At 42.7% G+C, this 12,419-nt stretch overlaps 1 protein-coding gene across 4 annotated transcripts in view; it reads left to right on the top strand.

Moving 5' to 3' along the window:
* The window catches only part of FERMT2 (FERM domain containing kindlin 2), a 601,536-nt gene that overhangs the window by 488,366 nt on the left and 100,751 nt on the right, over positions 1-12,419 (top strand). For all 4 annotated transcript variants that reach the window (XM_085626843.1, XM_085626841.1, XM_085626844.1 and 1 more), the window contains one exon: positions 9,047-9,067. In XM_085626843.1, coding sequence (XP_085482969.1) covers positions 9,047-9,067 — 21 coding nt within the window. The remainder of the gene's footprint in view (positions 1-9,046; positions 9,068-12,419) is intronic.

Here is a 12,419-nt window from a genome sequence, read left to right as displayed (position 1 = left end):
GACGAATCCCCCCGAGACTTTCAGGGTAGGAGCGGAGCGCAGCGCCCCACCTATTTTGAAAATTTGGCGAGGATTCGTCGACCGGCGCCAAAGTTATTCAAAATAGAATGTTGCGGTTTTCTATGGAAACAGGGTCCTAACTAGAACTACCTACTGGCGACCGCCAGTAGGTAATATATATATATGTATATGTAATCATCTAAGACAGATATAAATAGGTAATAACATCAAGAATGTTCCTATATGAAATCTGTATAGAGATACATAGAAAGAGAAAAAAGACATTCGCAGTCTATCTCTGTCATTATGTTAGTCCAAACTACGGCCAATCAGGCGCCAGCTCCTCTCCAGAACCTTCTCCTCAGAGCTCCTCACCTCAGATTTTCTACCGCACGTCGTGTGACAGGGAGTCTCCCTGAGCTCTGCTCAGTTTTTTCTCTTCAACATGTCTTCAAGTAAGAAGTCTTTGTTTAGACCTTGTTCCTCTTGTGGAAAGCTACGTTTGTTTTCAGAAGATCCACACAGTAAGTGTATTTACTGTCTTTACCCTGACCATGAAGTGGGTAAATGTAAATTCTGTAGAACTTTTTCTACAAAAACTCTGAAAGATAGGGAAGACCGTCTCTTGTTGTGGCTCCAGAGACTGAAGGATAAAGATGAAGTGGTTTCTGATGTAGAAAGCTTTACTTCTGGCCGTTCCCACACAGCCTCAAAGCGCAGTAGTGTACATGATTTACCTTCGCCTTTTCTTAAAAAGAAGAAAATGTCTCGGTCTATGACAGCTGCCACGTCTTCTTCCTTGGCTACTGCGTTGTCGCCCACGAGACATAGTTCTCAGGCTGCTGAGGCTTCAACTTCCCAGTTTTCTGGCAAAAAACTGGCTTCATCGTCGACGAGGCTTCCGACGACGAAATCCAGTTTCCTGCTCGTCGACGGTGACTCCGACGACATCAGGATCGTCGACGACGGTTCCGTCGACGTTGTCGACGATCATCAGTACTATAAAGACTGTATCATCTATATTGCCTATTGCATCGTCGTCGTCGTCGAAGAAGGGAAAGATCTCGTCGACGTTACCATCGTCGTCGTCTAAGCTGGTAAAATCTGCCTCGTCGACGATTAAATCGTCGATTGACCAGTCGACGAGTGCCCCGTCGACGAAGAAGACCTCGTCGTCGTTCCCGTCGACGACTCCGTCGACGATGGTTCCGTCGACGATGGTTCCGTCGACGATGGTTCCGTCGACGATGGTTCCGTCGACGATGGTTCCGTCGACGATGGTTCCGTCGACGATGGTTCCGTCGACGATGGTTCCGTCGACGATGGTTCCGTCGACGATGGTTCCATCAACGATTCCGTCTACGAAGATGTCTTCAGTAGCCTCTATGCCTCAGATCCCGTCGACTGCGGTCTCATCGGTTAAAATAAAGATTAAAAGGACGACTTCTGCACAGAGGTCATTAAAAAACCAAATTTCTTCCACGCCTTCAGCGTCTACTGCGTCCTTTGCCGCTGTGCCTTTGTTACCTTTGCCACCAAGTACTCGACAAGATATGTCCGGTGAGGTTATATCTTTGGATGATTCCCACCTTCCTTCACCATTGTTTGCCACTGATTCGGATCATGATTCAGAAGAAGGTTTACCTGAATCATTTGGGACGGCACACAGTCCATCGGATTTAATAATAAAATGCCAAGATGATACTAGTGAGGATGAGGAGCGATTTTACCAGGAAGAACTTCCTACGGAAGGACAAACTGCAACGCTACCATTGTCGCTTATAACAAATCTTCAACTCATGTTGGGCGATTATAATCAGCGTTTTCCTTTATCACCACAAGAGTCTGTGGTTCCGCCTACTCCAGTGGTGCCGACAACTATATCGGAACCAGTGCCGGTTCCAATACCTTCTATTGTACTACCTTCAGTACCGCTGCGACATTCTTCAACTCGGACAGTACCTCCTCATGATACTGAAGAAGAAGTTCCTCAGGACAGGGAAGATGGTGAGATTATGGATGATGGTGGTGGTGATGATGATGATGAGGATGATGGTATGACGGAGTGGGATGACTACCATGCCCAAACACCAGCTCCCTCTCCGGTGATACCTGGTGACTCACCACCTGTTGACATTGCAAGTTTTCACCAGTTAATGGATAGGGCAGCCCAAAGGTTCAAATTAACAACGGAACACAAGGAAGAGGATTGTTTCCTGTATGATTTTAAAAGTCAGCCTTTTAAGCAAACACATACAATCCCTATTATCGAATTCATTTGAGAGGAAGGCAAAAAGATTATGAAGACACCAAATAGCCTTCTGGCACAGGTGCCTAGATTAGAGAAAAAGTACAGGTCACCATTAGGAGCGCCAGCGTGCCTCACTGGTCAATCAAAGCCAGATTCTGTAATCACACAGGCAGCGCAACGTCGGGCTAGGAACCCTGCATCTACAATCACTGCACCACCTGATCGTGATGGACGTCGTTTGGATGCTATAGGGCGAAAGTTTTCTTCGATGGCTTCTACCATTGTGAGAGCGGCTAACGCCTTAGCCATCTTAGGTCGTTACGACCGTCAAGTATGGGCGGATATATCAGCGCTAGTTGAACAACTGCTTGAACCGTCAAAGTGAAGCCGTGAAGCTACTCCAAGAGGGAGAGAGCACATCTGCGTAGATAATAGACTGTGCAGTTGATATCGCCTGTACGGGTTTCCGTCAACTTGCTGGAGCAGCGGTACTGCGCAGGCAAGGGTGGTTACGCTCAACATCCTTTCGTCAGGAAGTGCAGGCACGGATATTAGACATGGCATATGACGGAGAGGCTTTATTCGGAGATCATGTGGATGAAGCTATCCAATCGATAAAGAAGGATACAGACACTGCTCGCTCTCTGGGCACATTGCAATTTCGAAAACAGCCCTTTCAGGGTGCACGCGGACGCGGCACCTCCTCTAATTTTCGAAGAGGAAACAATCAGTATCGACCATATAACCAGGGTTCCAACCGTTATTCCTATAACCAACAGCAATCCTCTCGACAGCAGTCTTCCAAGACTTACAGAGGAAAATCCTCTTACAGGGGTTCCACTCCTAAGAGACAATGACTTGTATCAGTCCCAGAAAATTGGAGGTCGAATCTCTCTGTACTCTTCTCAATGGTCCTCCATAACAAGGGACCGTTGGGTTTTGGACATTGTAGAAAGAGGTCACACTTTAGAGTTCATCGAATTCCCTCCACCCACACCACCTACCGGACCACCACCGGCTCATTTCAAGGAACTGTTACATCAAGTTCAACTTCTAATGCACATGGGAGCCATAGAGGTAGTACCAAGATCTCAAAGACGAAAAGGATTTTATTCCCGATTCTTCCTTATCACCAAAAAGAACGGGGAATGGAGGCCCATTCTAGATCTGAGGGCTCTCAACAAGTATCTAAAGCAACAATCCTTTCGTATGTTAACGCTTGTAGAGATCTTGCGCTTACTCTCACAGGGAGATTTCATGGCAACAATCGACCTCCAAGATGCATATTTTCATATCCCCATACTACAACAACATCGGAAATTTCTACGCTTTCGAGTGGGCCGGAAAGATTTCCAATTCAAGGTATTACCATTCGGCCTACGCTCGGCCCCTCGAGTGTTTACAAAGGTGCTAGCTCCTGTAGTAGCGTTCCTATGTCTCCAGGGTGTTCAGATCTTCCCATATCTGGACGACTGTCTCCTAAAATCACAATCGGAGGTTCAACTTCTACAGCACACACGTCTAGGTGTTTTGAGCCTTGGGGCTCTCCATAAATACCACGAAGTCCCATCTACAGCCATCTCATCGCAAGGATTTTCTGGGAGCAACTTTAGAAACAGTGTCAGCAAGGGCACTTCTCTCCCAGGACCATCTTCAAAGGATTCTCCAACTGGTAACCCTTATCAGATCAAGAAGATCCGTTTCTGTAAGACTGTTAAAGTCATTTTTGGGGATGGCATCATCGTGCATTGCCTTGATCCCTCATTGCAGACTACGGACACGCCCTGTCCAGGAACAACTGGACGTTCAATGGAGTCAGATTACGGGTTCTTTCAACGATGTTGTAAACGTCACAGATCGCATGAAGGCGGCGCTCACGTGGTGAGCACAACTATTAAATCTAACAAAAGGCATTTCTTTTCTGTCAATAATACCAGACATGACAATAACAGACGCCTCTCTGGAGGGATGGGGTGCTCATTTGGAGGACTTATCAATAAAAGGGAAATGGACAATATGTCAAAGAGCCTGGCATATAACAGGCTGGAGCTCATGGCTATATTTCTGGCTCTCAAATCCTTTCTTCCTTTAATCCAAGGAGAAACAGTACTAATACAGACAGACAACACAACCTGCATGCACTACATCAACAAGCAGGGCGGAACAAAATCTCCGAAACTGTCTCGACTAGCTCAGTCAATCTGGGATTGGTCTCTCGACCATCGCATCACGATTGCACCAGTTCATCTACCGTGGGTATCCAATATCCTGGCGGATTCTCTGAGCAGGTCCTCCTCATCGACCCACGAGTGGGAGTTACATCAACCAACTCTAGAGATGATATTTCGACGATGGGGTCGCCCTCAACTGGATCTCTTTGCCACACCAGAGAACCGGAAATGCCGAGACTATGCAAGCTGGCATCCCCACCACGACTCACGGGGCAATGCCCTTTTGATGAACTGGTACAATCTGTTTGCCTACGCTTTTCCCCTAATCCCTCTCATACCTCGTGTCCTGTGGAAGATGCGGAGGCAACCTTGCCATCTACTTCTAATAGCCCCCCGTTGGCCTCGGCAGGCATGGTTCTCAGAATTACTCCTACTGTCCCAATGCGAACCAATCCTTCTACATCCTCGTGCAGATCTACTCACAATGAGCAAAGGGAAAATTTGTCATCCGAATCCCTCCTCACTGAGCTTATCAGCTTGGAACCTGAGCACTGTGAATTTGCCCATCTAGACATTCCACAGGACTGTAGAGACATCTTGGCTCAGGCGAGGGCTCCTTCTACGGTAAAAACGTACAAGTTAAAGTGGAGAAGATTCTGCCACTGGTGTGCATCTAATGGGGTTCACCCGTTTCACTCTAAACCAGAACAATTGTTACCGTTCTTCTTGCATTTAGTTAACTCCGGACTATCTCATGCAACCTTGAGTTTTTCTGGCGGCAATTTCCCGTTTCCGTCAGGATGGTTCGACTTCACTTTGTTCTTCAAGGATTATCCATCAATTCTTCAAAGGGTTGTTTCGCAAATTTCCTCCTGTTAGACGCCCTCCTCCGATGTGGCATCTTAACATCGTTTTGGCACAACTAATGAGACCACCGTTCGAACCTATTCACAAAGTTGAATTGAAGTATCTAACATGGAAGGTGGTTCTTCTTTTGGCGCTAACGTCTTCACGTCGCGTCAGTGACATTCATGCATTTACAATAAATCCACCTTTCCTACAGTTTAAACCAGATTCTGTAGTATTGCGTACAAATCCAACATTCTTGCCGAAGGTGCCTTTCATATTAACGAACCAGTGATTTTAAAAACTGTCTTTGCTAATCCTCAAACTCCTGCAGAGCAACGATTACGTTCCCTGGATGTGAAAAGATGTTTAAAGTTCTACATCAGCAGAACAGCTTCTTTTCGAAAATCTGATCAGCTCTTCATAGCTTATGGACGCTTTAACAAGGGACGTCCAGTTACTAAACCAACTATTGCACGTTGGGTTTCAGCTGCCATCGTCTTCTGCCATCAAAAGGCAAACAAGCCTTTGCAGTCACCAGTGAGAGCTCACTCCACTAGAGCAATATCATCCTCAACCGCCTTATTTGCTGGAGTGCCTTTACATCAGATCTGCAGAGCAGCTACGTGGTCGAGCAGACATACGTTTACAAGACACTATTGCTTGGCAACTTTAAACGAAGAAGATGCTGCAGTTGGGCAGGCAGTGCTTCGCAATCTTTTTAAATAAGGTAAGCCTCTTCCTTCCCTCCTCCATATTGCTTCCATTTACTGTTGAAAGAATGGTTCATTTACGCTGAAATAGATATTCAGATATATCATATACACAAGGATATTAATTGTCATTACAATTTCAGCTCTTTGTGATTATGGAAACAATGGTAGTTGGTACTGCTAGCTATTCTATATTCAAGCATGTGAATCTATGAAAGACACCCCAATACTGGAGAAGAACAATTGTTACTTACCTGTAAACAGGTGGTTCTCCAGTATTGGTGTCTTTCATAGATTCACATGCGACCCTCCCTCCTCCCTTCAGAGGCTCTCTTCTCCTCATACACTCTAAAAGTCACTTTGGTGCTACGAAAATCTGAGGTGAGGAGCTCTGAGGAGAAGCTTCTGGAGAGGAGCTGGCTCCTGATTGGCCGTAGTTTGGACTAACATAATGACAGATAGACTGTGAATGTCTTTTTTCTCTTTCTATGTATCTCTATACAGATTTCATATAGGAACATTCTTGATGTTATTACGTATTTATATCTCTGTCTTAGATGATTACTTATATATATATTAGGTATATATTTTATAACTATATATATATATATATATATATATATATATATATATATATATATATATATATTACCTACTGGCGATAGCCAGTAGGTAGTTATAGTTAGGACCACGTTTCCATAGGAAAACCTCAACATTCTATTTTGAATAACTTTGGCGCCGGTCGACGAATCCTCGCGAATTTCTCAAAATAGGTGGGGCGCTACGCTCCGCTCCTACCCTGAAAGTCTCGGGGGGATTCGTCAAGCGGGGGCTGAGATAAAAGGGGGGTCCCAAAACGCGTTTTTCCCATGCATTTTTCCATAGGACCTTTAGAACGAGCTACAGCCCGAATGGCTGAACAGAATTACTCAAAATTTGGCAGAGAGGTAGTCCCTAGGTCAAGGAAGTGCCTTTTGTAGGTTTGGTGTAAATCTGTTCAGTAGATTCTGAGAAAATAGCCTTTAAATCAATATATATATCTGAGCCCGCTTACGGTACGCTTACCGTACGCTTACGGTAAGCGTACGGTGGCGTGCGCGAGCGCGATTCTGATTGGCTCTTAGATCTTAGTAAACATTCGAATCGGCCGAAACCAGGAAGCGGCGGCCGCCATTTTGTCTCTCGCACTGAGAGAGATTTTTAAAATCGGAAGCCCAAAAACATGTAAAGGGGCTGTTTTGATAACTCCCTCCCACATAGTCATGTTGAGGGAGTCCCCAAACATCCCCCAAGTGCAAAAACGGTTTTATTTTTTTTTCGGCAATTTCGCGGGGTACGCTTACCGTACGCTTACGGTAAGCGTACGGTAAAAAAATAAAAATAAAAAAAACACTATCCACACTTACCCCACCCCCTGTGCTTTTGGTGGCCGAAGGCCACCAAATGTGCTGGGCTTATTACAATGGAAAAAAACACTATCCACACTTACCCCACCCCCTGTGCTTTTGGTGGCCGTAGGCCACCAAATGTACAGGGCTTATTATAAGGGAAAAAAACTTAGCATTTAAAAAACCGTACTAATTCACTGAAAAAACCATAGGTTTCACACACGTTATAGTTAGGAATTAGCATTTAAAAAACCTTGCAAATTCACTGAAAAAACCATAGGTTTCACACATGTTATAGTTAGTGGAAATTTTACTGATAAAAAACCAATGAAATTGCCCCGTTATAGTTAGCGCAGGCAACTATAACTCACGCGACCGCAATCCTCTGCTGATGACATATGTGTCTTTATGAAAAAAAAATATTTGTAATATATGTATAGCTAAAAATGTATGGAAGAAGACATGGGCAAATAAGTGTCTAAATACAGTATTAGCATCAGCAGAGGATTGTGGTCGCGTGAGTTATAGTTGCCTGCGCTAACTATAACGGGGCAATTTCATTGGTTTTTTATCAGTAAAATTTCCACTAACTATAACATGTGTGAAACCTATGGTTTTTTCAGTGAATTTGCAAGGTTTTTTAAATGCTAATTCCTAACTATAACGTGTGTGAAACCTATGGTTTTTTCAGTGAATATATATATATATATATATATATATATATATATATATATATATATATATATAAAAATGCTTCGCGCCAAAGACGGACCACAGTTAAGTGCCAGATAGCGTGATTTATTTAGCTTGTTCGGTCTATATATATTTTATTTATTGCTATATTTACCGTGGGACTCCCACTCCGACGACGCGGAATATTCAAGCATGTGAATCTATGAAAGACACCAATACTGGAGAACCACCTGTTTACAGGTAAGTAACAATTGTTCAAATTGTTGATCTGCACTGTCATTTTCAGTTTGCTTAACGTTCCGGATTGATAAATAACCTGTTATACTGTAAGGTTAACTAACTACTAGGTGGTTGTTCTAGACACAAGTTTGTAGGTGAAAAGGCATGCCTAATTTGTACACTGTTGATAAGCAACTGCAGGTCCCTTCAGAATAAAGAAACTTATGACCCATTGATGACCTCTTAATTTCACTTCCTGCTGCAATATAGGTGTCAATATGTGTACACGACGCTAATGAAGAATCTCTTTTCTGGCCCTCGAACACTGCACCATCTGCCTCTTATAAAAGTCTTAAAATTGATGTAGGGCATAAAAATCTATTATAGATTCCATGGTGAAAGGGGGGTAAGGAGTAGGCTTTAACAGTTGTATTGCTTGTATCTATTTTATATTCTTTTCCTATTCTAAACTGATATTAATTGTGTAAATGTACAATTCAGACTATAGTGGGACAAAGCAATCTAAAAAATGCCCCAGAAACTAGAGGCTCCATCTACTGTCCTCATTGTGGGTTTCGTTCCAGGTATGTCTATAGTTGACTCCTGTGACTAACACCCACTAGAATGCACAACATGTACATTTTATGCAAGCTATAGAAGATTGAGTTGAGGTAGATTTGTATTCAGTAGATTACAGCTTTCCTAATGTTGGTTTTTGTTTTCTCGTTTCTGTTCAATTTCGTTCCTGCACATTACCATCTACAGCCAGGCCACGTAAGAGACCTGGTAAGTTGACCATATGAACGTAAAAAGTAATTGTGAAGAGAGAAATTCTATTGGAAAAATGGTGGATTGATTTAAATGTCCAGATTGTGTATCATCCTACATGAATTGCTTACTCTTTGTTTCTTCTTTCACTGTGAGTGGTTTAACTGTTTCAATTTCAGTGGTGTCTGTTTGCAAGTCATTCTGATCCTTTTTGCTTGGTTCGTTTTGTAAAATAATTCCAGACCTTTTATTCAGACACTGCCACATTTTCAATTAATTGAGATGTACACCTGCAGGTTTCTTTTTCCAACAGCTCATTGGAATTTAAGCCCAGTTTGTCAGTGTTTCTTTCCTCTCATTACACTGTTGAAAATCTTTTAAACTAGTAATAATTTAAAGAAAGGAATTGCTTACTTAACACTACATAGCCTTCACATCTATGTACCTTCTGATGCAAGCCTTAAGATGGGTAGGGTTGTGTTCCACCCTTTGGCGAAAACTGGCACTTGCAGAGTTTAATTCACTACTTCATTGCAAGGTTTCTGAAAAGATGACCAAATGTGATTTTATTGAGGAAATCCATTTTTGTTATACTTTGAATAGGTTTTGTTGATCTTGATGTACTCCTCACAAGCTTCTCAAATCCATTTTGTAAGTAGTCGACTTTCCTTTACATTTATGTCACTGGTGATTCCCATCAGTACCACCTTTTGAAAATGCAAAATAAGCTCTTTATAGGAGTAGCTAAATCACTATCAGTAAACACTGTTAGGTAATGGGTAACCGAACAGGCCTAGCCAACGTCTAGTAGTTAAACGCATTATCCTTGCATTCATGTCCTGACAAGCGTGCACCAGGTTGTTTTTAGGGGTGGGCAAGAAATTCCGCTCCTCTGGCAGAGTTGGAGTTTTGGCCACTTCGTGTTAAGCATGTAATGCAGAGTTCCAGCCAAATGCCACCAACTGCCGCATGGCGGAGTTTTTTCTTGTGCGTGGCTCACCAACGGTAACTGGGTGGTTAGCGCAAATTGGTATCCCCTCTCACGATTTTCAGGCGTTGGGAGGGCACCCGGTGAGTTTTCTCCAATGCGGGCAATCGCAGCCATTTGTATTGAGAAAGCTGGAGCTTCAGTAAAAAATGTACTCTAGCTGCAGCCAAACCAACTTGAGAAGCAGCGCCATCTGGCGTGCCACGTGGTGCCGTTTGTGCAGATTTTTCATTGCAGAACAAGTTCCCGGTGCTAAAAATCAACACAAGCAGCGCGACGGGACGATTTCCACCAGTTTGTGGGATCTCACGGAAATCTCATGTAACACAGCGAGTTCTGCCCACCCCTTGTTTTACTGGTACTAGTCTGTTTTGCCTTATCAAACTTTCCAATCTGCAGTAGTGGGTTAAAATGTCTAAGCTAAAAATGAACACATTTAAGCATGAAAAGAGTAAATAGCGAAAAATATTTGCAGCAAGCGTTGTAGGTCACATGCTGTGCTCAGAATATTACAACTTGTTTACTCGTAAAGGTTATAGATTTTGAGGGAATCTAAGTTAACCTAAACCTGCAGTGTCAACATACAGAATACACTGCAGATTCTTTTTTCCGCCATTGTAATGAAAAATTGGTGTTCTGCTTTCAAAGTTGCAGTCCAACCAGAAAGTGTTTTTATTTTTTGGCAACTGATGGGACACAGTACCAGACATCATCCACAACGACAAGTCACTCTTCTATAGCTTCAAAAGACATTGAATGGGCGCATTTGTAGCGGTCTACTATGGTAGACTGTATTCTCTCCTTAGAGGTCATTTGAGAATGAATGTTAGGATGTGGGTTGGGATAGAAAATACACAATTTAATTGAAACGTCATGGTTAAATACACTGATCGTCATGAAACGTTTTTGTAGGCTTATCAGCAAATACTGCCCTGTTTTTCAAATCCAAAACCCTATGGGAAGCACAGGCTTGGCAAACTTCCTAAGCCAAGTAATCAGGTAGACTGTAACCTACAAATCCCACAGGTAATACTTAAGGATGATGCGTTTAGGGTAACGATTAATTATTTGAGACTACATGATTATTTGTATTATTGAGTTCCATATCCTCTTTCTCTTTTCCGCTTGGGTGAACACACATCACATTTAATAGGCTGTATTAAAAATGAATGCCCTATAAAGACACCATATCAGAAGTGCTGCTTTGAACAAGCACACAACACTTTTTAGGACTTAGAGAATCACTTCAAGTATCAAACCCAAGTCATCTGAAGATTTCTGATTCCCTGCCTACAAAGTGGTGAGCTTCGTCCCTGAAAAGTACTTGAACACCTAGACCTTGAAAATCCGTATCCAAAGACCTGCCATCTTCAGGTGCTGCTTTGGAATAGAGTGACAAAACAGAAAACATTCTCTACTGTGAAAAGAATCCAAGGACACAATTCACAATTCCTTGCATGATGCAAAAGATTTTCTAGATTTAAGATGGAGACTTTATTTTATGTATCTGAATGTAAGAGATTTTGCTCCAAAACTTCCTTCAAGGCACCAGAAAGATATTTTAGAGACCTACAGACTCTGCCAAATTAACCTGCTCCTTTGTCACAAAGTCTACCATCTTCTGGCAAGGCAGGTAACACGCACATGTCATTTTTAGTGACTATTTCACCCAAAATATGCATTTATAGAGTTCCTATCTTAATAAATTGAGTTCCTAAGGCCTCTGAACCAAGACTGGTTGCCACTAGTCCAACAGACAGTTGTGCCACATGATCCAGTCATATATATTCGCAATCAGTGCCTCATGCAGAGAGGAAGAGGGAGACTAGAGCCAACCATATGAAGATTTGTCCCACATTCTGAAAATATATGGAACAAATAGTGAGATAATGAAGACTCTTGGAGCTCTCCCATTAAAGCATCCGCTCCAGATGAAACGTAAGCCTACTATTAAATAATTAAACGGGCTTTCTTTCAGTATGGGGGTTTACATAAGCTGTTGAATAGGAGGAGAAAGATTTCCTCTTTGAAACATTGTCCAAAACTGAGAGCTGTTCAATATTTATCCATGTTAAAGGCTAAAAAAAAAAGTTTTGGGCAGAAAATGTTGTGAAAACTGTGTATATCAACTAGAGTATGGTACTGCATTGGAACTTATGGAGCACAGTATAACCTTAGGTGTCAAAATGCTAGCGGAGAGCACCCAGTTCCAAACCGAGAAGAACCACTTGAATAAGGAAGATGGAGAGAAGAAAGCCACGTTTTCATCAGTTTTTTTAATGCAGCAAAAGAATTGGCTTCTGAGATGTAGGTAGGCAGGGTATTCCACAGTTTGACAGCAGCCACCAAGATGGACCGACCGCCCCATCTGGCCTTGTGAAA

Source organism: Triturus cristatus, chromosome 9 (genome assembly GCF_964204655.1).
Source record: "Triturus cristatus chromosome 9, aTriCri1.1, whole genome shotgun sequence".
NCBI classification, from domain to species: Eukaryota; Metazoa; Chordata; class Amphibia; order Caudata; family Salamandridae; genus Triturus; species Triturus cristatus.
This window is presented reverse-complemented; position numbering and strand designations above follow the sequence as displayed.